Source organism: Chlamydotis macqueenii, chromosome 3 (genome assembly GCF_036417535.1).
Source record: "Chlamydotis macqueenii isolate bChlMac1 chromosome 3, bChlMac1.mat, whole genome shotgun sequence".
Classification (NCBI taxonomy): Eukaryota; Metazoa; Chordata; class Aves; order Otidiformes; family Otididae; genus Chlamydotis; species Chlamydotis macqueenii.
Window position 1 is genome coordinate 126,162,124 of NC_141558.1, and position 27,260 is coordinate 126,189,383.

At 45.0% G+C, this 27,260-nt stretch overlaps 2 protein-coding genes across 6 annotated transcripts in view; both read right to left on the bottom strand.

Moving 5' to 3' along the window:
* The window catches only part of LOC147601486 (uncharacterized), a 25,671-nt gene extending 24,297 nt beyond the window's left edge, over positions 1 to 1,374 (bottom strand). For both annotated transcript variants that reach the window (XM_086744249.1, XM_086744248.1), the window contains exon 1: positions 914 to 1,374. In XM_086744249.1, coding sequence (XP_086600375.1) covers positions 914 to 1,060 — 147 coding nt within the window. In that variant the 5' untranslated portion in view covers positions 1,061 to 1,374. The remainder of the gene's footprint in view (positions 1 to 913) is intronic.
* A 1,274-nt stretch (positions 1,375 to 2,648) lies between these two features.
* Positions 2,649 to 27,260, bottom strand: part of ANAPC1 (anaphase promoting complex subunit 1) — a 30,856-nt gene continuing 6,244 nt past the window's right edge. For 2 of the 4 annotated variants that reach the window (XM_086744253.1, XM_086744252.1), the window contains exons 13-47: positions 26,891 to 27,028; positions 26,420 to 26,560; positions 25,978 to 26,038; positions 25,256 to 25,443; positions 24,364 to 24,438; positions 23,209 to 23,474; positions 22,147 to 22,238; positions 21,150 to 21,298; positions 19,423 to 19,501; positions 19,279 to 19,315; positions 19,105 to 19,175; positions 18,788 to 18,966; positions 15,909 to 16,135; positions 14,585 to 14,703; positions 14,174 to 14,445; positions 13,647 to 13,881; positions 12,786 to 12,877; positions 12,467 to 12,601; positions 12,227 to 12,309; positions 12,003 to 12,081; positions 11,305 to 11,379; positions 10,562 to 10,638; positions 10,230 to 10,320; positions 10,084 to 10,137; positions 9,586 to 9,779; positions 9,119 to 9,205; positions 8,547 to 8,664; positions 7,632 to 7,709; positions 7,137 to 7,204; positions 5,404 to 5,542; positions 5,022 to 5,108; positions 4,650 to 4,745; positions 4,113 to 4,311; positions 3,485 to 3,619; positions 2,649 to 3,012 (exon numbers count right to left, since the gene is read on the bottom strand). In XM_086744253.1, coding sequence (XP_086600379.1) covers positions 2,897 to 3,012; positions 3,485 to 3,619; positions 4,113 to 4,311; positions 4,650 to 4,745; positions 5,022 to 5,108; positions 5,404 to 5,542; positions 7,137 to 7,204; positions 7,632 to 7,709; positions 8,547 to 8,664; positions 9,119 to 9,205; positions 9,586 to 9,779; positions 10,084 to 10,137; positions 10,230 to 10,320; positions 10,562 to 10,638; positions 11,305 to 11,379; positions 12,003 to 12,081; positions 12,227 to 12,309; positions 12,467 to 12,601; positions 12,786 to 12,877; positions 13,647 to 13,881; positions 14,174 to 14,445; positions 14,585 to 14,703; positions 15,909 to 16,135; positions 18,788 to 18,966; positions 19,105 to 19,175; positions 19,279 to 19,315; positions 19,423 to 19,501; positions 21,150 to 21,298; positions 22,147 to 22,238; positions 23,209 to 23,474; positions 24,364 to 24,438; positions 25,256 to 25,443; positions 25,978 to 26,038; positions 26,420 to 26,560; positions 26,891 to 27,028 — 4,332 coding nt within the window. In that variant the 3' untranslated portion in view covers positions 2,649 to 2,896. Of the gene's footprint in view, positions 3,013 to 3,484; positions 3,620 to 4,112; positions 4,312 to 4,649; positions 4,746 to 5,021; positions 5,109 to 5,403; positions 5,543 to 7,136; positions 7,205 to 7,631; positions 7,710 to 8,546; positions 8,665 to 9,118; positions 9,206 to 9,585; positions 9,780 to 10,083; positions 10,138 to 10,229; positions 10,321 to 10,561; positions 10,639 to 11,304; positions 11,380 to 12,002; positions 12,082 to 12,226; positions 12,310 to 12,466; positions 12,602 to 12,785; positions 12,878 to 13,646; positions 13,882 to 14,173; positions 14,446 to 14,584; positions 14,704 to 15,908; positions 16,136 to 18,787; positions 18,967 to 19,104; positions 19,176 to 19,278; positions 19,316 to 19,422; positions 19,502 to 21,149; positions 21,299 to 22,146; positions 22,239 to 23,208; positions 23,475 to 24,363; positions 24,439 to 25,255; positions 25,444 to 25,977; positions 26,039 to 26,419; positions 26,561 to 26,890; positions 27,029 to 27,260 lie in introns of those variants that run through there. The other 2 variants (XR_015258105.1, XR_015258106.1) reach the window with 2 other exon arrangements.

Genomic DNA, 27,260 nt, shown 5'->3' on the forward strand with positions numbered 1-27,260 from the left:
CATCGGCTGCCAAACCCCTGGCAGAGCCGCTCCATCCCGGGACAGCCGCAGGGAAACACGAGCGGAGCCCGAGAAAGCGCAGTTTGGGATGCGCGGGATGGATGCGTTTGCTTCCCACGGCAAAACGTGACGGGACGCCGGGAGCAGCAGGAGGACGCCTTGCCGCCGCCTTTCCTCGCCCAAAGCCCGAGGGAGGGCACGCGAAGGGCTCGCGAGCGCGGCAGGAAAATCAAACCCCAGAAAGGTGACTAAGCACGCTGGGTACCGAGGCATGACGCCAGCGAGCCCGGCCTCCCGCCCCGCCAGCTGCCGCCCGCCGGTATCCGGGTACGGGACCCCAGCGCGGGGGGAGCAGTCCTGGGGTGCTGCTGGTGGGTGTCCACGTCCCATCTCCCCCCGTTGCCATAACCAGAGCAGAGCGCCCCAAGGACCCCCCAAAGCTGGGGGTCCCCTTGTCAACAGGGTGCTTGCTGGGGACCCCCCGAAGCCGGGGAGGCTTTGAGGTGTTGAGATGCTGGGCACGGGGCAGGACAGGGGGATGCTGAGGGGGACCCCTCTTTGCCAGGCAGAGTGGGGGTCCCCATGTGCTGCCTCACCCCCACAATTCCTCCCCCACCCGCCCCCTCCAGCCAGGGCTCCCCAGGCAGAGCCCCCCGTGCGCAGGGGGACGAGGCAAAGCCCGAAACGCAACCAGCAGCCAGCGCTCGAGGCTGGAATGGCCAAAAAGTAAAATATTCACCCTGCGCCGAGGGCACACAGCCAAGCGACACCCAGTAGCGCAAGAAACTGCAAAAATCTCTTGCATATATACATTTTTTTTTTTTTTTTTTTGTAATTCACAGCCAGAAGCCAAAACAAGCAGTGTTTGGAACCGCCGGTAAAGCCTCGCCCGCAGCAGCAAACGGCACCTTACCCTGGCGAGCCGGGGCCGGAGGGAGCGCGGGGGCTCCGCGCGAAACCGGGAGAGCTGAGCGCCGGCGTTGGGAACGGCGAAGCTGGCATTCGTAACGGGCGCCAGGCACCCCGAGCCGAACCTCCCTCGCCGCTCTGCCCAGATCATTGGTCCAGGTCGCGGCGGCGGCTGCTTTCAAATTCTGTTAAAAGCTTAAAAAGGAAACAGGAAGCCTCTCGGCTCTTGACTTCAGGCAGCTCGAGAGGCTCGCACACCCACACGCTCGCCTTCCTACCCCTGAGCATCCCAGCCCCCGCTGCACGGAGAGAAACCTGTGCCGTTCCTTCTGTGTTGGTGGCTAAAAAGCCTTCGTCCTCAGAAAAGTCAGGAGCAGAGAGCTGGGGAAAGCAGTTCGGTCCGTTTTGGGAAGCGGGTGTTTAACCCCTTGTGTTTCGGCAGTTTAGAAGGCAAAAAGGAGGCGGGTTGTGGCGCGGTTTTTAAAATACTAAACCCCACTGGCTCCAGCTGCCAGCGAGGCACTGCTGTGCGCCCTCTCCTCTCCAAAATCTCTGGTGCAAACCGTTTCCCCTGGGGAACTGCGACATCTCTGTGTGCTCTCCTGTCCCTCAGGACACATCCGATTTCCTCTTCTCCTTGCTGCTCCACCCACAAGCGTGTTGTGTCAGGCTTTTTTTCCTTTTTTTTCCCCCCAACCCCTGTCCTGACATGGAGCCAGGAGCAGGATGCAGGAGAGCAGGAGCCAGGAGCAGGAGACCACCACCAGCAGGTCACTCAATGGACCTCTTGCCCGCAGAGAAAACCCAACTACTCACTTCCCATGGCCAACACCGAGCCCTCAACTCAACAAGCTCTTCGGGCTCTTTGTCCACCACTCCTAGTTGTCTTCCTCCACCCATTCGTCCCCTCCCCAAAATCCTTTGGCTCCCCTACCCCAGGGTTTGGAAAAAAGGGGACCGGGACCAGCACAAGAACCCCCAGAGCAAGATCAAATTTGAAACTGCAGAATAAGCCGAGCCCAGCTTGGCTCTGGCTGCTTTTCCAGCAGTAATCATTCAACCTCCGGCTGCTTTTATTGGAGCGACTCCACCTGCTTTATGAAAAATTAAGAGCCTGGCCTGCCCCGAAGAAATATGGAAGCAGCCACGCTCCAGGTTCAGCACTCTAGGGAAACACACGAGGCAGGGCAGCAGAGATGAAGGAAACCCAAACTGATGCCCAATTATTTAAATTGTCTGTAAGTAGTTTCAGTTCTTGCCCAGACATAACGTAACGTAGTGGAGGCAGGTGTTTTCTCAGCAGCCACTGACTAATTGCAGAACAAAGATGAGAAGAGGGGAAAAAAAAAAAAAAAAAAAAAAAAAAAAGATGTAAACAGTGCAGCAGCGAGTGTCACGGATGAGTCTGAGCAGAGCAATTCATACTTACAGCGTATGTACGCTTAGGGAGGGGATACACAGCAGCCTTTGAGACAAAAAAAAATAATATACATATATTGCATGAGCGAGACTGAAAGATCCTGCCAGTTCTTGAAAAGCAGACTTGGCAGGTAGCTCGCTCTCCCTTCCAGCCTGGGACCCAAGAGGAAAAACACGCTTGGCGCCTTCTGGGCTGCCCACCTCCTGCAACCGTGGAAGCGGATTAAGATACACTACAAGCAAAGAAGTTATGAAAACACGGAAATTGTGTGGTTCCCAGCCAAGAATTCCCCACAGACAGACATACTTGTGAACAACCCTTAGTTACAAAAGTAAATTTATTATCAGTTCACTTTTACAATTTTTTTTTTTTTTAATTCATTGTAACAATTTATAAATAACTCCTGGTCACAGCCACCACATCCAGGGACAAGTTTGGAGATTAGGTTGCTTGAGAAGTTACAAAACGAAACACATTTCACCTGTATGCTTTGGAAAAAAAATCACGGAACACCACGCAGCCAGCTCTGTCGTCCAGTAACCAGACGCAAAACGGAACGGCGCAGACCTACAGCACCATGGACTGCGGGTTTCTAAGCAACAGGGGAGCGAGCCGCAGCAACGCGCGAACCGGCATGTTCAACTGTTTGAACTTCAAGAGCAGCTCGGAGAAGTTAGTGCTTCCTAAAGAGAGGAAAGAAAGAAAGTGAGCGCAATATCGGCACGCTCGGCCAATAAAAGAACTGTCAATGGAGGAAGGAGGCGTACCTCTGGAGATGTGCTGCTACTCGTTTTGTCACAATGCTGCTTTAAAAGTAAGTTTTAATAGCAGAACTTTAAAAAAAATCCTAAATAAATGTAATACGGCCCCAGAACAGGGGCTTGTAACCAGCAGAGAGGACACACAAACCCAAGATTTCCACAAAGGGCGTTTGTCCAGTCCGAATCTACCTCGCTCTTATTTTCAAACCATTGTCCCTTGACTTCTTTAGTCCTGCATAAAGCCTTTGACGTCCAGATTCAAGACAATTAAATAATATGAATCGATGGAACACCTTGTCAGAGAAAAGGCCACGTAACTTACAAGATGTACTTCTCAAACCGAGGAGCGTGTGTCCGTGCAAGTTCGGGGTGCTGCCCTGCACCCCAGCCTTACCTTCCAGGCCTCCCGCTGCCAGCTGCCCCGGCGTCAGCACGGAGTGGTAAATGAGGAAGCAAGCCAGCATGCTCAGCTGCGACTCCTCTGTGGGCTGCCCGCTCAGGTAGGAATGCAGAGAGACGTCCCCTCCAGCTGTAACACAGCAGAAACTCTGACTAAATTTAGGGAGCACTTGCGGGAGGAAACAAAGGAGACACACCAGTATTTCCACAGAAGGAGCCCGCTGAAAAGAGTTTCCATCTCCCCACGGAGCAGGCCAGCGGTTTGTCTGCAAGCCTCCTTCACTCTGCCGCGGCCGCCCTTCGCCCCGTTCTCTGCGGTGGTCACCTCTCGCTTTTGCTCCTAGGAAATTCTCCCAGTGCAATATTAAGAAAGCATTTTCTCTGGGAAACAGACTTCTACATCGACTAAACGTCCCACCAACACAGTTCAGCATAATTCTTCAGTGAATGCTTCAAGACCAAAAGCATTAAACCAAAACCAAGCTGTTTTATGCTAACACGCAAGCGCCTTCCCTTCCGTTACCATTCTCCAGTACTTTTGAGGCAAAAGCCAGCCCGGATCTGTAAGACGAGGACGCTGAATTGCGAGCACAACTGCAGGATTAGAGTTATCTTCTCCGTACCTTGGAGCCACTGGTCCAGAGTGTTATCGATCGTGCACTTCATCACGGGCAGAAACTCAGAGTTCATGAAGAGCCCTCGGTTTGGATTCCTGCTCATCCTCTCCTGGTGACTTCTGGAACTGAAGAATTCTAACACCAGCTTTATCTGCCACAGCTCGAACGTCTCGGACATTTCTCCTCTTTCTAATCTCCTCACAGCCTGGCAGAGGGGAAATGCCAAGCGACCGTGAGAATGTGAAGAGGAAAGAAACGTTGATAAACACGAAGCAAATAAATCCTCAAACCCCACCTTGCCAAGGGCTGCCCTTCTGAGCACCTACGGAGAGAAACTGCCAGCCAATCCTTCTTGTGTAATTTCAATTTTCATTACCTTTGACTATTTTCCAATTTGCTTTTCAAATCTCTGCTGTGTCCCCATAAGCTCACTAATATGTCTCCCCTTCTTCCTTTCCACCCTCTATAAAAGCACCACAGTTACGCCAAAGCGTGGCTTTAAAAAAGAAGAAAAAAAAAAAAAGAAAAAAGTGTTTACTCCACCTGATCTATCGCTATGTACGTGGGCAGCATCTCTGGATTTTCTTGGGTAACACACTCGTAAAGGATTGAGGAGAAGAGATCCAGGATTTCCTGTTTCTGTTAAAAGATGCACGTTTCACAAAGCACACAAGTGAGAGAGAGTTTATTTCAGGTTCCTGCTTTGCTCACATTTCCTTCCATTAAAATTAACCCACGCACTGACACGGCATAAACGAGGGATCACCAACAAGGCTACACAGTTCGCTTTTCCCCCCTTCAGTCATTTTCCCTGTCCCCACTACTCGAAGGATTAATTCTTTTCCTCAGTTTAACATCGCATTTTCCCACCTTTTATTCATAAAAGCAAGAGCCCGTGCTAGCTAGGCATCGTACCTGGCCCATGTTCACAGTTGGTTTGCAGAAATAATCGGCGAATGAGAACAGAGCCGGATCAGAAGTGAAAGCTGAGATTGCTTCCGGCTAAAAAAAACCAGATTAAAACGCACACTTAAAACTCACTTTTTGCTTTTACTGCACAAATACAATAGCAATCTATACCCAACCCTTCCTTCCCAGCACGTGAGTGGGAAGACTGCAAGCGACGTAAAGGATTTCACGGGCAAAACGTGGCCACAACAGCTTATCTTAAGCTCATTGCATGCCCTGTGAAAGCCACCAGACTTCCTTTCCCTCATGCAAAGCAAGTAACTTCAGTGCTTCCCTCAGCCCTTCCAGAGGCAGCATTCCCACCAGGAATACCGTCCGGGAGCCGCACCTTGAACGCCCGAGCTTCAGAGTTGCGGTGAGTAACGGTCTGCGCCAAGAGGCTGCGCCAGCCCATCGGGTCCTCCTTGTAGGAGAGCTGCCCAGCTCTCAGCTTCACGTACAAGACGCCACCCTTTGAAAGGATTGATCTGAAATAACAACGGCGCTTGCTTTAGACTGATGCAGATACACAGCGAGACAGACCTGTAAAGGACACAGGAACTCCAACAGCTGATAACATGCTCGTTTAGGCTTTGTCTTGATTATTTAAGCCCTGCCGCACTTGGAGGGGGTACCAAGATTTCTGCGTGGGTATCTTCAGTGAGGTGATGGCAGGCAGTGACAAAAAAAAGGGATGAGCCCTACTGATATAAGGAATAAAACTTCCTGAAGCCACCGCAGGTTCTTTTTAGACCCTTCTAGGATGAGCTCCCATCACCGAGGAAAAGTATACAAGTTGGTATCCACAGCTGATGGTCCCTTCTCCACGTTAAAAACAAAAAAACCCCAAACCAACCACAACTCAAACCAGCAAAACCCCGCTATTCCTGATCAAGCCTACAAACAGAAGCGCGCGGCAGTTCAAAGTTAAGCTACCGCAGAGCAGGTGCGTGTTTACACGACGTAGAGTATCAGTTGCACCATTAACCGTAGGCATGGGCACCCTTAAAATAACTAAATTATCTGTATTGAAACTAACTGCTTAACATAACAATATCGCAGCAAGTCGCACGTGGTAAGGCAAGGAAAATTATTTCTCCCACGTGCATTTTCTCTAGAACACCACCAGCCAGGTCCCTGCCACTTTCAAAGGCCGGGGACAAGATGCTGCGACGCGAGAGCCGACAGATTCAACGCATCTGGAGACCCACAGAACAGATAAGCCCCAAAGGCAGCCAGTTCCTCAGTCACCCTCGCCGTTTGCTGCTGCGGCGGCACAGGAAGGTTTTTCTGGACAAAAAAGCACTCAAGCGTGGCGAAGGTTTGAGGCAGCAGGACAATCTGGCTTCTGCAGCAGACAAATCCATACGCGCCTCCCGATCCGGAGGGCTCCGCGCTCCGCCTCAGCCCTGTTCGTGATCTTTAACGGCACGGACCAACAGCTGCTGCGTCGTGGCGCCCAATTTAACCTCAACAGCGGCACTTCAGGTAACTAGAAAATCCACGTTGCTGGTGAAAGGCGCAGCCGGCCGCTCCTCTGCTGCTCGCAGCGGCGAGTTACGCCGCAGGCTGCTGAGCGCAGAGCCGAGAACGATTTTACCCACAGATACTGTATTCCGGTAAGATTTCTGTTTTTCACAGTCGCCCAACGGAGAGTTACAACGCAGTAAGCCATGCTTTGTATGCTTCACGTAAGATGAGAAAAAGAGTATTTCACAGAGCAGTAACAGTTAGCGAACGACTGTATCAACAGTCTGGGAAACATGACATCACATCAACTCAAAACTAAACTAAAACCATGAGTTGGAGATGGCTTCTGGTACTGCTCCATCCTGCTGCCAATATCTGCGGTTTTTACTATCAGGTTTTCCCCTGCTCTGTTTTTGCATGAATTATTCACATCAATAGGTGAAACCGACTACGCAGTTTCTTTCTTCACCCCAAAGTGCTGTCAAATGCACAACAGCGACCTGATCAAAACCAGACTTCTTTCCAAGTCGTAGGCGTTACAAGTAGAGGAGGTTTTAAAAAAAAAAATTTAAAAAATTATTACTACGAGGTCATGTTATAAAGAATACTTACTTTAGATGATTCGTCCCCTTGCTTAAATCTATTAATAACTCCCAGTACCGTGGTCCCTTCACTCTGATCTGTCAACGTAAGCATTTTTATTACTAGATATAACCAGAACCATCAAATGAAGAGTTTTCTACACAAGCCTACAGCTCTTTTGGGGCCCTTACAAGGGCACGTGCCCTTTTATAGTGCCACCCACCCGGAAAACTCAGAAGGAAGAGCACCTAGCTTTGTCTCTCCTACAGCAAAGCTTTCTGGCACAGGGAACTCCCTGCTACATCAGATCTTGAAAGCGTTAAGATCAAGACTGAAGCATAATTTAGCACGTGCTCCACAGTGACAGAATTGTCTTTGGAGCCATTACTATGGGACAGCGTTGTCCAGTCTGGCTAAGGTTGGACAGGGAACGAAAGAAAAGTCACTAAGTTTCTTTTCTTGCACTGTCTGTGACACAAAAAACTGGGCGATTAAATTCTTCATTAAAATGGATACTTCCTTTACCTGCTTCAGTAAGTGAAGCTCTGGAAGAAGCGTGGGTGCCATCAGTTCCTCGGTGGCTTCTGCGTACCACTGCGTGCCCTTCAAAATGCCACACGCAGTCACATATTAGTGGAAGGTTGTTTTAGTGTGAAAAGAAATAAATGAGACACACATTTCCTAACGACTCCATTGGCAAAGGTCAGCCAGTTTCTGTTCCTGAATTCTGAGCAAATTCATGACTTAGCATTGCCTTTAATGTCAGGAAACATAAGCCTAAATTAAAGGTTTATTTCCCACGGATGGATCAACACGCAACATTGTGCAAGTCAGGCACACTCCGACTCAAATCTGAAGGTTTGAGAAGTGAAGTATATTATGAACACGCAGAACTGTTTGCCAGACCCACAAGGTGCACCTCTTCTCCCCTGAAATCCCAGGAACCCTTTCTTTAGTCCTTTCACGAGGACCATCTGTCTCACGTAAGCCTGCAGAAAATAAATCCTGCAGAAATGACTCTTCCAAAAGACACACAACGCAAGCACTAAGTTGCCCGTTTCAGCAGAATTAGGAGAAAACTTAAAGCCACAAATGGTTTTAAGCACCTCTGAAAGCCTTTCCTCTTTAGAAAGAGAAGAGCTATGAGCCTGGGTCAGTCACGACACACTGCCAGTCTGAAGACTGCGTGGTGCCTTTTACTTGTCCCATGTTCTGCTCTCAGCGTGACACCAAAGCACACGTAAGGTGTGAGTGGGCTGAGCGCAGCCCTTCAACGATTTTTGTGTAGCATTTGGCTTGTCTCCATCACTACTTGAAAACAAACCCAAGGCTGCTGGCCACAACAATGAAAATAGCGTGCCTTTGGCACATCAGAGTCTTCAGTTGTCTCCCACACCTTCTCACAGGCCTTTGCTCCTCGCTGCCTCCCAGGCACCGTACCTTGTACGTAACCTCTATCAGTGCGTAACAAGGAGTGTTCGAATCCACATCCACGGGCGTCAGGAGCCGGGGTTCTGCCGCCAGCACGTACAAGTGACGCAAAGCCTGAAGGTGGTACCTGTGCGTGGGAATAAAGAACTTGGCACTGTGCTGGGACTAATCCGCAAATACCAAACTACGCACAGCTCAACAACCAGATACAGCTGTCGATTAAACTAAGAGACATTTGTAGTAACGTAGTACGTTTTATACTTTTTTAAAACATGTATGGGTTAGCTAACAGAACAGGACTTAATGAATCATAACTAAAACTAAGAGTCATAATTGGACAGATTGTGCGTGAAAATCTTTTCAGCTGAGCAAACTGGAACAGTCAAGTTACAGAAGCGCAGCGTAGAGCTTCAGGAAACCCGCTTGCATCTCCTCACTGATCAAAGACCACTACCATCATCTTACATCTTCACTTGTTTCTTCTGTTTTCCACTTTTCTTTTTTTGAAAACCTCCAAAATTTATTTGCGGAGTGCCCGGGTAAAAATTCTAGATAATTTATGAAGCCCAGCAAACCCTTACCGATTGTCTGTGCTGTGAACAGGAAAGTGAGGGTACAGAGCACAAAGGAGAGCAGCAATCGAAGAATTTGAAGTGCTCAGGGAATATCTGCAGAAAAATATTATCTATTAGTTTCCTTGCTAACAAACACTGACCACGAGTGCAGGTGTTCACAATGTTTTTGTGCCCCAGGGAAGGGAAGGACAGTAGCGAAGTGCATACAGGCACGAACTTACAAATGTGTTCCCACAGCAGTCAAAATAAACATGTAATGGTAGGAAATAAACACAAGCCAGAAACATTCCCGTGGCATTTAAGAAATGCAGTGTCTAGAAGACAACAGGACTTGCATTTGCAATAGAAGATGTCTTTATGCATCCATATGTTATTAAAAAAAAATAAAATCAGGTAAAGTGCACACTGCTCCAGCTGCTGCAGGAGAGGTGAAAGAAGGAAAAGAAACCCTCTCTTTGGAAATCGCAACTTACCTTCCTCCTCCCAGGAAGAGAAGCCCCAAAGCCATGTGGTGAGCCAGGTGGAACCCGTAGTTCATCTCTCCGCCCGTCTTCTTGTGCATGAAACGGCAAAGCTGCAGGACTTTCAGGTTTCCAGAGCCAGCCATCACCATTGCAAGAGCCAGCAGCAAGACGCTCAAGCATGTTTCGAGATTATAGTGACCTGTCTTCAAGTGAAATAGAGAAGACACTATTACACTTTTGTGGTCAAACACACGCTTCTGGTCGGTCTAATGCGCCGCTTTCCACCTCCGAGTTCAAAAACCACATTACACCGAAAGAGGGAGAGCAGAGAACCAGCAAAGTCCTTAACAAAAAGGATTCGCAGCCCTGCTACGTTCTGTAAATAGGCTGTGACATAGAAAAATAAAAGGGATGCGTGTGTTTGCATTAAGGTTTTGGTGAGGGGTATCAAAGTTTGTTACACAACAAAGCCTCCTTTCCATTGAGAGAAAACTAGAAAGAACTTACTATTGAAGCTGTCGGCGCTGACAAACACTTCAGGAAATCTGTCGCATATTTGTACTGGAAAAAAAAGAAATAACACACTAAACATAGACGCAAGAGGTAAGTGACAGCTCTGTGGAAATGGAAGGGAAAAAATAAAAACCTCTTACCAAGCAGTTAAATGCTGCCAGGTTTTCTGAACCAGCAAATCGAAATCCCATTGACAAACAGGCTCCAGCAATGATGTAGACATGAGCTTGCCTAATGAGCAACATAAACAGGAAATGACTCAATATTTCCCTTTTCCTCATCTGAATAGGCTTCACAAAACTCCTTCATAATTAAAAAAAGGGAAAATTGAAAAGAAAGACACATCCTTTACAGAAAGTGGAGAATAAAATTCCCTAAACATCAACGGAGAGATTTTCTTTCGCATACCGATATCTCCATAAAGAGTTCAGCTGCGTTTTTTTAAGAAGAATAATTTTTTACGTTTACTTACGCCAGTGTTTCTAAACTCAGGTCTTCAGACGAAGGCAGCTCTGTTGCATTAAGAGATATACTGTTCTCTCTTATGATCTACAAAAAGCACGAGACAGAAAAATTAATCCAGGGCAAACCGATCAATTAACTGAAACTCTGGGCATTGAGTGATACAAAACAGGGCTGTTTCACAGGTGTATAAGAGCTGGTTTTTCTTCCACATGTGCTATTGCTCCACTGCATTTCTGATCCAAAAGGGAAGCACCTTTTGATGCTCCTGGATCTGGTCCCTTAAAGATTTCTAAAACAGCAGCAAGACTGTGCCAGAAGCACAATGTTACTGTACGTACGCAAATACGAGAGGAAACAGAACAGGATGAGACCTCAAGAGGCTGTGCAGTCCATCAGCAGCCTGTATTTCTGACAGATATTTATCTAAGTAATTCGTAACGCTCAACTGAGCAGCAATTTTGCACCTGGCTTCTTGCTTGGTCAATGTGGAGGGAAGTTTAATCCCTTTCTCTCTGGCACCGTTTAAACCTCGAACGGTTGCGTCCCTCCTCAATCCTCCCCTCTCTAGCACGATGGGATGGGAACTCCCAGTGCTCCCAGTCCAGGGATCCAGTGTAACCATTATCTCCGTCACATCAACACGATTAACGCGCATTTTCCTGCGCGGCTCACGTGACTGAGGAAACGCATGCAAACCAATCCAGTGAGATGTAAAATTGTGAAGTAAACACATTAACCGTAAATACCTACTTGAGGCACGTTGCTGTTAACCCACTTGGAATTGGGCAAGATGTCATCCCACAAAATCAGGCATCGCGCCAAGGTCTAAAAAGGTGAGGAAAAAAAAAAAAAAATCAAAACATAACGAAGAAAAAAGCCTAACACAACGTTGTTTTTTTAAGGCACTAAATGCATCCTGAAACACAGACAATCCAGCTACCCACTAGCAGCTTCTTCACTGTTTCTCAGCCTTCATATGAGAAATGACAAAGCAGCTTTTATTTTAAGAGATGCAAATTCTGCTTGCAGAAAAAAGAACCACAGAATAAACCCTTGCAAGGTCTGTGTCTTTAGCTGGTAAGCAGAGATGAAAATTCACTATGTGCTTATATGAGGTCTAGCTTATTTTTTACCTGTGAAATTAATTTGGAAAAAGCTATTAAAAATTACCTGAACATTTAACACTCCCCTTAAAACGTATAATTGAAATACTTTTCAGTAAATTCTGTATCCAGTGCTGCATGACAAGCAAGCTGCCTTACTACAAGGAGAAATTGTTTGAAGGTATGAGTTTGGCTGGCAAGCAAGAGGGTTACCAGCTAAAGGATTCTGCACGATAGGCATGTGGACAGGATTAATTTTTTTATTTTTTTTTGGTAAGTTTTAAAAAAATCCTACTTTTTTATATCGCTAAGTAGACTTGAGAAACAAACAAAAGAAAATCTCACCCTCAATAAAAGGAACTCTGGTTTTACGAAGTCCAGCAAATACATGGTATCCGGCGCTTGAAGCCAGTCAGCAATGGATCTGCAGAGCACAGTAAGGGAACAGGATTTCCAGATCGTATTTCAGCAACGCACAGAAGTAAGTAAGCTGCGCAAAGCGGATCCAACGTTACGGCAGTTTAAGCCGCTGTCACGAGAATACGCCTGAGCAATTCCAAGGTGAATACCTGTTATTGGTCTTTAGGTAGATCATAGCAAGGGCAAGCGTGGCACCCGGACAAGTAACATCCACGTTTATGGTGTCTCCCTCCTGCGAAAACACAACGTGTACTTTCATACCAGCTGGGTAGGAAGGCAACGACCTGCAGCGATGCGTACAGGCATTCAAAGTCACCTGGTGCAGCGAGGTACATGCCTCTCAGACTTCTAATTTTCAGCTTAAACGAGCAAAAATTGTCAACACGGACCTTGATTTGGTAACTGGGAGACTTGTGCTTCTCTCTGTGCATTCCGGCTTGGAACCGCCTGTGACCTCCAACCATGTACTGGTAAAGCTGCTCGGGAACGTTGAGGTCCGACATGCCTATCAAATTACTGCCATGCTACGGGACGAAGGGGAGAAGAAACAATATGGAAGTGCCTTTCTAAATAATAATTAAAAAAAAAAAAAAAAATGCAGCTTTCAGCCAAAAGCAGTTGAGAATGAAGGCTGAAAGAGCTCTTATTACCCCACCCCAACATATAAGGGCTCTTCTAATTGCAGCTGAAATTAAGAGAGACACTTACCCCCAGGCAAACCATACCCAAGGCCAGCCCAGATGCAAGCGAGTAGGACTCTCTGTCAGTGCAGTACTCCATTTCTGGCCCAGGGGGACGTCCTAGAGAAAACATCCAAACACATCTTTTAAAGTTACAGCTAAGTCAACATTGTTTAATTAAGTACCACATTCCTCATGAAATGAGTTTAAAAAAAAAAAAAAAAAATTGTCCCTTCTCAAGAAAGTTAGGAAGGTTCTCAGTGGAACTACAAGTAATTGCCACTTAACCCATCCATCGCCAAACTGCAAACCCCTCCAGAAGCAGCATGTATTTCTAAATGGTACGGTTGGAGTTCAGACACACAGCGAGAACGCCATGTTACAACCGCATATACGTTAAGACCTCCAAATCTATCCAGATGCTGACAGCAGAGTTCAAAAGCTGTTGCTAGAAAAGATTAAGCGTATCCAATTACCAGAAACACAACAGGAACAACTTCACCTTTAAATTTTATCCCATTTCATAAACCATACAGTCTTGTTTAACTAAAGCTACATACAAACACGAACAGGAACTTAACTGCTACAAGCAGAAACCCCAGAGCAGCTCTCAGCAAACAAAACTGCCAGATGGAAAAAGTACGAAGGTTCAGCACTGATGCTGCTACATTTACTCTACTAAATTCAATGCTTGTTCTATGCTACACAAACACACAGTTCACGGTAACTCCTGTTCCTCTGAAAACAGAGGATGGAGTTTGGAAAGCGAGAGGTGAATATTGTGGTGGCAGATGTATAGTTAACAATGTTAAAATTCTCCGCTGTGCCAATTGCTCACGCGTTGCGATCCTCCCAGCCCTCATCCCGTTTTTTCAGGGTTAGCACCCACCTATTTCAGCCAGCAGAACCTCAGCCGTGTGCCTGTGAGCGGTGCCCTGATAGACGAGGCCTATTCCTACAACGGCAGCCACCTGCACGTTGTGGGGGACATCCAGCTCGGTCGAGGTTGGCGGCAGGAGGGCAGGGATGTGGATGCTCAGGAGGCGTGTGATGGCCATGTCCATCGTGCCCAATTTGGCAGCGGACACGCCAAGCAACAGTCCGATACTTGTCATCTCATGGCCCTGAGAAAGGAAATAAATATCAGCGACCTGTTCCAGCGTTCCAGTCACTTATGCCAATGAACTGTGCACAATATGGAAAGATTTAGCGAAAAAACTGCTGAAAAATCTTTCAACAGAAATAAAGTCCTGCACTACAAATATTAATGAAGCAACTCTGATATTCTCCCACACCAGGAAACTTCCAGTTTTCTAGTGTTTCAAAAAAAATCTGTTGACTTTTCCATCTTGTTTTGTTTAAATAATTCAGGTCCTATAGGTATTTCCCTCCGTTGCTTCCGAAAGAAGGCCTCACCTTCGTTAAGTAGTCGTGTATATTGAGCGTGGCAAGTTTTGTGAGATGCCCGTTGAGACCCAGAGCCATGAGGAAGCCCGCGTACTCGTTTGCCAGCTCGGCAATTTTTGGCTTGTTATAGACGATCCAAGCGGAGTCGATCTGCGAAGCAGGCGCTATCTTCAGGCCAGCGGCCACCCCGTTGTGAAAGCTGGCCCAGCAAGCCATGTTGGGAGGCACGTCGATGTTCCCGCTGTTCAGATCGACAGTAGTATTCCTAGGAGGAGCGCGGCCTGCCCACGAGAGAATCGTTAAAAGCAGCTAGGTGAATCCAAACTGCTTCAGAAACAGCTCCCAGCTACACGCTACAAAAATTATGAGAGGTTCAGCAAGAAACGGGGTAACAGCCAAAAGAAACTCAGGCCGACGTACCAGTTAGGTTCAGCTTTGGGATGGGCAGCTGCTCCGTTGGAACAGGGTGATAGGAGAACAAAGTGAACATTCCTCGTCCGACGGGCAGTGCCATGGTTCGCTGGCACAGCTGTAACAGCCTGTTGACAGGGAAACCAAGCCAGTTGCTCAATACCGAAAATTTTTCCAAATACGTGACATAAAATGAACCTGCAGACAACAGGCACTGGACAGACAGGTTTTTCCTGACTATGGAGATAGCATGTTGTCTTTATTTTTTTAGTAGGCTAGACTTTTGAACCAAATCTTTGGTCCTTACAAGATTAATCTCAAAGATACACTTTAGCCGACATCACGTTGAAACTTGTCTCTATTTCTCCCTCAAAACTAGGTGCTAGTTAAAGAAATCTGTGCTACGGACAATTTAGCAGCCACAATCAGAAATAAGGTGAAAGGAGAAAGCAAAACAAAGCCGATTGCCGTACGGGATCTTGCTATGACTAGTGCTCACATCTAGTAGTAACCCGTGTACAGCATTAATAACGCGCTTCCAAGAACGCTGACCACAATTCTCTACGATTTACTCTGGAAACACTTTCTATGCTCGTTAGATTACTCAGCTTGTTAGGTCAGACAACAGTTTGATGCATTCCTTTAGCTTCCTACTTCTGTAGAGTGTTTTGCATGTTAAGGATGTTCTGAAGTTTGCTTTTTTTTGGTTTGTTTTTGTTTTTTTTTTTTGTTTTGTTTTTTTTTTAAAGAAGGTATTTTTAACTTCCCCAAAATAAGTGAATTAAGAGGCAGGATGGGGACAACCATGAGGTCACTAGGCATATAACGGCTCCAACAGGAAGTTTCAGAAGAGAGAGGGATGGCACAGTGAATTTGCTCTCTGTAGAGCTAATTAGGTCCCCTGACCCAAGCCTTGCTTAGACCCAAGATCAGCCTCGAACAAAGAGCTCTCCAGTTTTAGGTAGGGGATAAGACGATGCCTTCTTCTCTACAGAGCAGGTCCTGCTTATATTTCGTACTTTTTCGGTGAAAACACAAATGCTACAATCTGCTTTCAAATCCCAAACGATCTCAACATACGCTGCTCCAATCCAGAGCGGCCTCCAACTCAAACACGGCAGAGTTTCGATGCACGCTGAGCTTCGAAGACTTGGATTATGAAATCCAACCTTCTTTTACGTGTCCCTCACTCAGGCCTGTCTACTTTCCTGTTCAGTTCAGATGAAAACACATTGCACTGCTTGGTTAGACATACTTAACTTGAAGCCATGAAACAATTTTTTACCTGAAGTGAAACACTAAAGAAAAACTGCTAGAAACAGACAGTTTTTACCTGTTTTCTTTCTCTTCTATGTACTCATGGTCACTAGCTTCTGGCATCTGCACTACATTGACGCGTACAGGACGGGCACTCTGAAGGAGCCTGCGTACTTCCTGCACTCTCAAGTCCTCGCTCCAGATTAGCGACATCACTTCCTCGTTCATGTCGTTCATGCCATCCTCCTCCTCCTCCGATTCTGTTCCAGAGGGAATATCGGAGGACAGCACTGGGCCCACAGACTGCAAGGGAAAGAGGAAGGAGAGAAGTCATTTTCAGCAGCGCACACGGGTGTTGCTAACTCTCAGAAAGGCAAATACGAGAACCACAACCTGGATGCCCTCAGTGCAATTTCCTGCACGGAGGTGGGTCTGTAAATAAAATGGACTGAGATTTGTGCGATCATCATCGACGCTGTTCCCCCACTCCTTACATCCCTTCAGAAGGCCATGAGGAGTTCTGAACATTGTAATCAACTATTTTTGCACACTTAAATGGGATAAATAACTACCAAGAGAGGAAGCGATGACACCTCAAATATGTCAGAGACGTAGCAAAGACTGTCAAGCAACGACCAACAAGCAGGAGCTTGAAGAAGTGACACATGAAATAGTGACCTTTCTTTCAAAGCTAGAAAAGGGCTTTCCCCTCCCTGCCTACACAATTATCTATGAGACAGATACGAAAACATATGTGTATTTTTCTTCAAGTTCAGCAGTGAAAAACAGAAACCTAGATGAGGATTTCGGTGTCTATTAAAACGGAGGTTAAACTCTGGACGGCACAAACACAGTCCCCTGGTGACACCCTGCTTTTAGAAGCACTGCTACCTACTGACCCTCAACCCAAAGCTGCTGTTCTGCATATTCTGCTTGGGAACCTGCTTTATTGTTCTAATTATTGATGTTTTCAGGAATTGGGGCTTCAACTTGGACCTTGGAAAAGCCAAGCTACCTATTAAAATAAACAGTAAATTCCAAATGTTTGTTGCTGGCAGCCAGCTTGGGTTTCACCACAGTACCAGAACGTTTTTTGAACTTGCAGACCAGAGCTACACCACCAGAAAAACACTGAAGCATTCCAGAAGCACTGCGGAAAAGCCCTCCTTCTATGCAAGATTTATGAAATCCTCATTTAAGATTCCGTTCTCTCCGGTTTACTCACATCACACAAGCGATGCACCGACAAGAACGGCAAGGATAGCACAGGTCAGCACACAACGGAGTACGCCCACTACCTGCTTGCCCTACGCTTGCTGCAGACAAGGCTGTTGCTCTACATGAGTGACATTTCATTTTATTTTCAAAGAGCTCTGCAGAAATAAGCTTTCCTGCAGAATATACAGCCTCCTATAGCCTGACAAAATAATCTGGACATTGACCCTAAGGTGGGCCAGCAGACTCCTCTTTCTTTTCCATCTTTCACAGATGAGAGGTTACTTTAAAAAAATAACAAGGCAAGCGATGACAAATATTGATATGACAAATCTAGGAACAAAAAAACCCCACACCTCTCTCTAAACTGGTCATTTTTCCTGTTCTACACCTCAGAATGTCAGCAAGCTGAAAGACACAGAACACCACAGACTAGATTGAATACAGGGTCTTCCTACGGCTCACTGGTAACACATGACACCAGGAGTGCAAGTAAATGAACAGCTGATGAAGGAAAACCAATTTCTTCTGATAAATACGCACTAAATCTCAATACAGAACTGCACCACCCAGAGAGCCAGCGTCCGTTTTGAAACAGGAAACTCCACCCTGCCCTCCTGAGAAATGACAAACAATTTGGTGTTTGAAGATCACTTTATCCTTTTAAGGTACCAGATATTCGAGGCATTGTTATAAAGTAAGTGATAAAATCAATTTTATCGTAATTTTAAGATTCAGTACTGCTACAGGGAGGCAAAGCTTAGCCAGCAGAAAATGAGATTGGTTTTTAATGAGTGTTGGGACACGAGATTTGAACATGTAGTTCACTTACTTTTCTGCTAAATTAATCAACTTTTTTTTTTATAATTAGTTAGTCATGAAGCCTGTTATCAAAATTTGGAATAATATTAGTATCACTTCCAAGGTTAAAACAGCAAAAAGGATCTTGACCAAGACGTACTTGAAACTACAAATCCCCCCTCCCGACTTCTGAAAAGGCTGCAGACAATCTGCTACTATTAAGTGTTTTTATGCATGCCACTAGCCAGCTTTCAAGAAGAGTTTTGGCTTCCAGAGCGTCCTCAACAAAAGACAGTTAAGTGAGTTACAACTCTGAGATGCTAGGGATTCCCACCATCAGAAGAAAATGTTTAAAAAACCACCCGATTTCTTTCATTTTACTTCAGGATACAAATAAACTAAACCCTTTTTGAGAAAAAAAAAAAAAAAAAAAAAAAAAAAAAAAGAAGTGTGAAAAGTGTATTTCAGAGGGTAATAGCCCGTTCTTCCAAAGGAGAGGGAGATCCCAGCCATGCCAGCTCCAAGAAGGAGCCAGACTGATAAACACCCATGTCCTCCTCCCTGTGCCACTGCTCTTTGGATGGCAGAGCCTCTGGACAGAGTGCCAAAACCCCTCCAACACCTCTCCAAGGTGCAGCTATTTTGGAGAGGAGGAGGAGGACTTAGAGGCAATCAAATAGCTCTGCAGGCAAAACTTTTGAGCCCCATGCCTCAAGTTTAAAATCTGTTTTATATTGACAGTTTCCACAGCTGTGCATACACTCTTCCTGCGCCGGATGCTGGTTTTTATACCGAAACCCTAATATGTGTGCAAACCCTGCGTTGCCCTCAATCTTGAAATCTGCACCTTCTGATGCCCCGAGCATCAGCAGATGGTGGGAAAGTTTCTGAACAGAGAGCTCTGCCCAATACGCAAAATCCACTTATGCCCGTACTCACAGATTTACCCTTTTGCAGGTTCCCTTCACACGCCTGTTTGGACAGATCCTGGCGCCCGATCAAGAGACAAACAGCTTCCGGCCAGTCTGAGGCAGGCTGCTCTCGGCAATAATATATTGCATCTCTGATAGGAAGAGCCACGCCGAAGGGGAGAGACTCCAGATCTCTTAAGGTGAAACCTTAAAATTAATGAGAGAAAAAAAAAAAAAAAAAAAAACTGTTTAATCAAAACTAGACAAGGTGTATTTTGTATTAAGCAAGCACAAGACTTACTTACGATTGTTACCGCTTTGCACAAGGATAAAAGCTGCTCTTACCAACATTAGTCATCCAAATAACTAACTTTTCAGCCAGGCTGGAGACAGATGTGCTGTGTCTGAAACTGCAGCTGTAGAATAAAGGCGAATAAAGGAGCAGTCAGTAAAAGCTAATCCAAAAGTCAGCAGAAAGTCCAAACCTCATATTTAAATTAATCCTAAAAGAACCCCTACCGATTGTCATCCTGTTCTATCTGCTGTTTTCGTTGTCCTAGGAAAGACAAGGCCACATTACTTCCACATTCTCCAAGGAAAAGGACAGCAAATAAGAAGCATAAGACATGAGGGGATGCTGTGATGGCACCAAAGCATCATTACCTGACGTAATCTTGTACAAATAATGGGAGGCTTCGTTAGATACGGCGCTCTCGTCACCAAGTATGTACAGAGCCACACTCTGGACAGGAAAGAGACACCACAACACAGAGTCACTTAGTGTGCAGCTATTGCTACACAGCCTATCAAAACAGGCAGAAGAGAACTTCAATAACTCAAACCGGGGGACAGGTTTGTTACGAAAACATTATTAGTAAAAGGAGACAAACAACTGAAGCAAGTTAACACTCTTACGCTTGAGATTTCTATCCTGAAGTTTGGAAAAAATAAATCCGGAAACAATTAACTCAAATCTCCCTAATAATTGTTTCAGAGGTAAAGAGAGAAAGATCTAACAGAAAAACATGTTCCCAGCATACTCCCCGTGTTTCTCACATTTCATTTAATTTCTCTTGCAAAACACGCACATCTTTTGCTGCCACCATTCTTCACTAAGTTTTCTCCACATCTTGAATACTGGCTACTTTGTGAAGGCTCGGAGTGAAAAGCCGTTTCCCTTTCAAAGCAGGGTCCATTTCAGCTATACAGCCAGCAAAATCAAAGTAATCAGTCACCCTATTTACTTTCTGATACTGACAGACGAGCCGGCATGCCAAAAGCAAACACCACAGCTAAAAATCTTTTGTTTTCCACTAAGATCTTCCGGTAAGACACACTGCTGACATGCCAGTTCTGAGCTCTGCATAGGCAAGTCAGGCTGAGGTAGGAGAAAAGGTGGAGCTGGATGGACAGACACGGGTGACAGCCCAAGAGAAAGGCTACAGTTCTTCAGAGCTTGAACGCAGAGGCAAATTTCAAGTGAAAGCATCAGCACTTTAAACAGTTTCAGTGCTGCAGCTCCGACTCCTCACACTTTGAAGCAGAGGACAAGCTGATTCCTGGCAGCTCCTATCAGAGACTCTGCAACTAATCTTGGATGCCTGGGTCAGAGCAGAATCTCTCCTTGTTTTTCTCTTCAGCCACCTCAGGCTCAACACCTCTGCCCCAAACCCTGTCTTGGCAGGTTTTCTCCATGAACGCTTTGTGAATAAGCAAGCGAGGTTGACTGGGAGATAACATCAGCACTCATAACTACTCATGCGACCAAATATTTATGTTGATACCTGCCCAAGAAGAAAGTCGGGGAATTCTCACTCACAAAATACAGTTAACTTCGAGTTACATTATTACTTTGCACATGCCACTACTGCAAACCACAAAAAAACATAAGCAGTGAAGCATAGGCTACTCACGCTGCGCTCACAAGCGATCCTTCCCGACCTCAAATACCTCCTCCCACCTGCTGAAAACCATCCACACCCTTCAGTAATATTACAGTAATAAAAAGAAGAGAGGACTCAAAGGGATTTCTCTCTGCTAAACAGATATTATTCTCCCTCTGGAGAGGCTGACACTGCACAGTTTACCATATTGCAGGGATACTCAAGAGAATTTCAGGTAGACAGATGAGGTCTGCTCACTAAGGAGCGGCAACACTTGGGAGACACTTAATTCTCCAACGAGAACAGCTACAGCAGAGTTATTTATCACAGGCTCAATACTGCTGCAGTATGCCCCCGTTGCTCCACGCAGTAGGATTAAACCCTCTGTTATTTGACTTCCCGTTGACGATGCTTCACTCACAGGAAATTAAGCAGCTGGGGCAAACCCTGGCCACGCTGCTGCTACGTTGACAGAATAAGCCAGATCCTTTTTACCAAAGTACGCACCAGTACTACCAGTTTGCTCCTTTCACAGATTCCTGGTAAGTAAGGATAAGGCTGCACTCCTTCTCCCTTCAGACAGGAACTCAGCCACTGAAAGATACTTGGAGGCTCAGCGGAGAAAAACGAGGGATGGTGCATGAAACCTGTTTGGACTGAAATCATATGAACAGCAATGACACTGAGCTCACGGCAAACGCACAAAAAAAAAATTCTCCACTATTCCCAAAGCCAGCCCTACAATACCTCTTAACAACAAAAAAAATTATCTCAGCCCACAGTGAAAAGGACTAAGTATAACGAGTAATCCTCAAAAACCTCACCGGAACAGTCTTGTAATTCAATAACATTAAATCACTTAAGGGAGAGGACAACTGAATTATAACCTCCTTGCCTTCCCTGTCCACAGGGACATGCAGCAAAGCTTGACCAATGCGATGAGATTTTTTTTTTTTTTTCCTCAGGAGAAACAGTAGTTTCTCCTACATGACTGCTAAATTTCAGCCGGTACGACACTAAACAGCTGCACATACAATATATGACCTTATTTCAACTTTAATTTCTGTGGTTTTAGCTCTGATTCAATTTTTACGAACTTTAAATTGAGAGCCTGCCAGCCTAGAATACTTTCCACAAGACAGACACATCTCACTGCCAGGCTTTTCCACAGCTGTCTGCTAAGATTCCTCAGCCAGCCTAAGCTGGGAGTTTGCCAAGATGAAACCACTGTTCCCTCCCAAATCCCTGTTCTGTGGAGTGTCCCGTGAGGAACCGGACTGAAGGCAGCAGCTCATGACTACACTGTGCTGATTCCAGTCCAGGCTTCTTAGGAGCTATTAAAAACCAAGGAACAAGGCAAACTCGGCACGATGAGCGCAGCTTTGCATATTGGGATTCAGCCCTGACCAGCTTCAGAGGGAGCAGTTACCAACGCGCTCAGTATTAGAGATAATTTGCATTTCATTATCACTGGGCACCCGGCTTCGCAAAGCCTTAAACTCACCTTGATCAATTACGCAAGTCTGTCTGGAGGTTTTTACAAGGGCTGGGTAGTCTCTGTAGTAATAATCTATATAAGCTTCAAGTTTTAAGTCCCTGGAACGAGAGAGAGGCGAATCACATTAGAGGGGGAAAAAAACCCCACTTCACCTTCCTGCATTTCTGTGGAGTTTTTTAATGCTTGTGTATGCACCAGACACACGGAGAGAAGTTCTGACTTCCTTAACCACCACCCTCATGGGCGCTGCCCATTCCCTGCATGTTTAATTGCCCCCCCAGTGCACTTCTGTTCAGCTGTCCTTTTGCTTTTTCCACCACCGCCTAAGGTGTGAACGCTGTCACTGCAGTTTCCTCCAAATTCCAGTTGCTAAAGCTAGATAACCTGCTGGGTTATCTGCAAGACATGAATGCATACAACAGCTGCCAGCCTCAAAAGATACACAGCCTTTCATTTCAGGCTTGCTTCTTGTTGGGATGACAGAAAGGATAGGCCAACCTAGGACTGGTTCCTACTTCTGGGAATGATTTAGCCAGCCAGCTATAGCAGGTGCTACTGGGGAAGAATCTATAGCCATAGAAAAAAAATTGGTAGAAATAGCAAATACAACTCAGGGAGACACTGCTGGGCATTTTACTTAAATATCTATCTGTATCTTTCAATCTATATGCATGCAATGCAACCTGAAGGTAGCTGTGGAAGACATCAGGATGCAGTCTCTAATTACAGTGAAGATGCCACAATAAGCAAGAATATTTGACAGATCTCATAAGCTGAGATGTGACAATACAGCAGAAAGAAAAAGAAAAAAAAAAAAAAAAAAAAGGAGCTGCAGCACCTAAGATTTGTGAATCACACCGACGCTGGGAAGCAGTCAGAACCACGTAAGAAATTTGGCAAACACATTTAAGTCCAATAAGGTTTTAAACGTCCATTCGTTTTCTTCAAACACACGAAAAGTCTGCTCCACTTTGGGCAATCCCCAAATTCACCATAAAAATAATAGACACCCATCATCAAGAGACACTGCACGACACGTAGTACCTGCAATTCGGCAGTTGGGCATACCTGGCCAGCTGAACGAGAAGAACAACGAGTGACCGAATTCCTTCGCCCATTAGACTATTCAGTTTGAGCTCCTCATAGATGAGATGAAGAACAAAGAAAATAGCAGGAATATGGGTGAAAAGGAGAGTTGAGGAATCCAAACTAAGGCTCTGTGAAAAGTCATCCTTTGGAGCCAAAACTTCCAGAGGGTCCAGTCGCAAAGCTTTGGCAACAGGATGAGACTCAAAATTCCGATGGTAATCAGAGGTCAAGAGATACTCCCAGTCCTAGACGAAACAAGCAGGCAAGAGAGGCAGAGGTTCCACAGTGAACATAAAACTTTCCAGCACTGTAATTCCAAAACACTGTTAGAGAGGAAGGTTTTTTCCCCATAAACCAATAGAAACATGATTGTTGTATGGTAAATGTGCTGCACAAACTCTGCAAGCCACAGAGAATCAATTGTTAAGTTTCATCCTTCTCTTTTTTCCTCTGTGTTGTGCATAAAAGAATCAAAGCCTTATATTTAAAAGAACTAGATAACAGAAAGCTGAGAGTGCCTGCCTTCCTCCAATATTCTGTGCATCAGACCTCACTGAGTATTCATGCGATTCACCCAGTGCTCCCAGCTTTCTTTGTACCTCCCCCACCGCAGCACATTAGGCATTAGATCCTGGTATCTGTTCCACGTAGACCGCAGTCTGTAACCCCATGGGCTCACCGAGCCGCCAGCCCACAGAAAGTTAACAGCACGACTGGACCACCACAGCTCGTAAGCCCCTTACGATGGGATGATAGGTAAGCCTCATCTGCTTTACTGATTGATTATGTAAAACTTCCTATTCCTGTCCAGGTGGAACTCAGTGAGCTGATCTTAAACGCTCTTCTAAGTTCATTGAGAATCAGTGCGTTCAGTGAAGGATGTAATTTGATGTTTCTAGCTTGCTAAAGGTGCTGAGTGAGAACCCTGACAAACAAGGTCACACGATGCAGCCACTAAACAGGGCAAAAATAACTTTTCTTCCCCCAAAGGCCTGTAATTTCAGATGAGCTCAGATGAAATGCAATACTCAGAGGGTGTTTCCTCTGGTTTGCCTTTAAAAATACAAAGCCAAACACCACCGCCCCCTGCCCCTCCATCCCGCCTCTTATTTGCAAGAGATAACCATTTCTTACTTCATCCGACCCTGTTTCTGATGGTCTAGCCTTCTTTGGAGCAATAACTGGTGAAAGTGATCCTTCAAAATCAAGCTGCAAGAAATAAAGAGATCAAAAGTAGCTCAGTATTGAAATTCCCAAGGTGGTGTAAGTGACTCACCCAGCATAACATCTGAATTTAAACCCAGTATTACATGACATTGCTTTAAGTATTCTATACGTTGCCTTCACATAAAACATATCCTGCAACTAGATTATTCTATACACAGCCAGTGTATGTAGCATGAATTTCACAGTTTGACTGCCAACACCTGGTATTTACTAGGACAGAGGAAATACTGTGGATGAGCTAATGCTAGCAACACAGATATACTGTAATTGCTTTCGTTTCAGCTGTACACATATCCTTACTGCTTTTTTTTTTCTCCTCTGCAAGTACTGCAAACAGACTTGCTAGCAGGAAACCCATTTACAGAAAACTCCAAATATATTCAGTAAGCAGCTGAAAAAACCCAGAACTTTAAACACTGTAATCCAAAGACGGCATGGAAAATCCTTTTTAGGAAACAGGAATCTGAGTGGTGACTTGTGTTTCTAGCAAGAATAAGCTTAATATGGATGAGATTAATCAAATCTTTAATATATCAGTGTTACCAGTGAAATGGCATAAACCTTCATTATTTATTTTTATTTGACCAGGACAGTTGGTTTATATTAACATAAAATATTTTTCATGATAAACACAGAGTAAAGTCTACGATTGAAATTGAGAAACACAGAATTGATTCAATGGCATCTTGTGATTTAAGACAAGATACAATCTATTTCTGACTTCAGCGTGTCTCTAGCCATTTTGAACTATCAGGAGTTTCAGCGTAAACTAGGAAAACAAACATATGAGCTTGCTTACATTACGGGTCCAGGACAGTCTCTCTGTGTTGTAACCCATCATATTCATGAGACACGTCACAAATAAATTCCATTCTGAGTGATAGCTCGGTCCTCCTGGGGCATTATAAGCATTGTACCACTTGACAAGCATCTGCACGGCTATCTCCTTGGGCAGGATAGCTTTGACTCCTTGCAGACACCTTTTCACTATTGGAAAAAAAAAAAAAAAGAAAGAAAAATTAAAAAATCAAGTGTGTTTTCCATCTTACCTCCTGGTACTCCTTCCCATCAGTGCTACACATCTCCACAGGTCCTCTTGTTGGACCCATTTTAACTCTCACACTCTTTCAATAAAAGCCACACTACACAGCCTCCTTTAGTTCAGGTTGAGACCAGCCCCTCTCATTCACCACACAAAGGGAAAAAAAAAGTTCCTTTTTGCTCATTACTGAAGCCAACTGTCATCTGAACTGGCATCTCAGCCTTTCCTCAAGCAATAACATACACAACAGTAGAGAGCAAAGCAACCTAAAGGAAGCAACAAAGGAAGTTCTAAGAGTGCAGTGGGTGAAGCACTGAAAGCAACAGAGCACACCTAAATAAACGGTAGCAGCTCTAGAAGGTAAGTTAATAAAGCTTGGAATAGCGGTCTTCTACCATTACAGTCTGAGCTACGCGTGAAATGAAATGAACCCTCAAAAATTACAGAACACATTTCACGGGAAGGATTCTGAATCATACCTAGTTCCGAAGTGGCGATTTCTGGAATTGTAATCCGAACCATTGTGTTATTGCTGAGTTCCTGAAAAAAAATAAAAAAGTTGAGTTAAATTATGAAATGTCTAACGTAAAGCCAAGCTCCTTTTCTATCAGCTCAGAACTCATTTATCTATTAAGCATATTCCTAATTCCTGGCTATTTGCTACACTAAAGATCTGCAACCTCAGATGCTAGCTCCACGAAACACTCAAAACAGATCTTGAGCTGAATCACTCAAGGGAATCAACTAAATTCTGTGACTTTTAGAGTATTCTACAGATAGAAAAACGTGGAACCACCAATGCAGGTCTGTTATTTCGCTGTTGATCAGGTGCTGCTAGCAACTTCTCACAGCAGAAGTAAGTGAGACCCTCGCTTTGTGTTGCTAACAAAACATCGACTCGAGTTACAGGATAACACCTACTAAAGTTACTCTGTTGTGGACAGGATCTCTCAGAGCATGAATGAAAGTCCCAAGCTGCTGAAAAGTACAGTCTTCAACGTAAGTTGAGTCCTGAAGTTTGGAAGAATCTCTCAGCTCTGGAACTGGTGACAAAAGCACACCCTGAAAAGTTGTAAAAGTGATTGCTTAGAATTGTTGAAACAAGAGGGTCTGAGCAAAGGACAGCTAGAATTGCCATTTTTCATGTACTAATAAGTATTTTGAAAACAATTATAAAACTTTCCAATCTCTGCCTTAGAAGTTTACAGAAATCATAAATAAACAAATAGGGCAGTACTAAATAGATCTTTAAACACTTTATTCAAGTGATTTGCAGAAGAATAATAAGATTTAGCTCCAAAAGATACTTTGAAAGTTAAAAATCAACCCATCAACCCATTGGAAGCTGTTACCACTGAACCCTTTCCAAGGCAGGATTGCCTTTCTTCTTACCTCTTCCAGGGGCCCCAGATGCTTATTCAAAGGCTTGGATGGAGTGCTGACACTATCCAAGGGAGTGCTTGGCCGAGGCATTTGGTTGGACATCGTCAGGGATGGAGCAGGCAGCCCGGGAATAAAAACCTTCCCCACCTTCGTGTGAGCAATATACAGGAAAACAAAGAGTCGGTTTCCATGCCTGTGCTTCCATCAGTTCCCTCACACACACAGACACGATGAGATTTTTAACATCTTTAAGGAAGAGTTTTAAGAAAAGTAGGTGTGTACTTAAACTAAAGTCTCTGAAGAGATTAAAGATGACTTCATGTAATTACTTTATTTAGATAATGACACAGGGAAAAAACTACCATATACGGTCAGTATT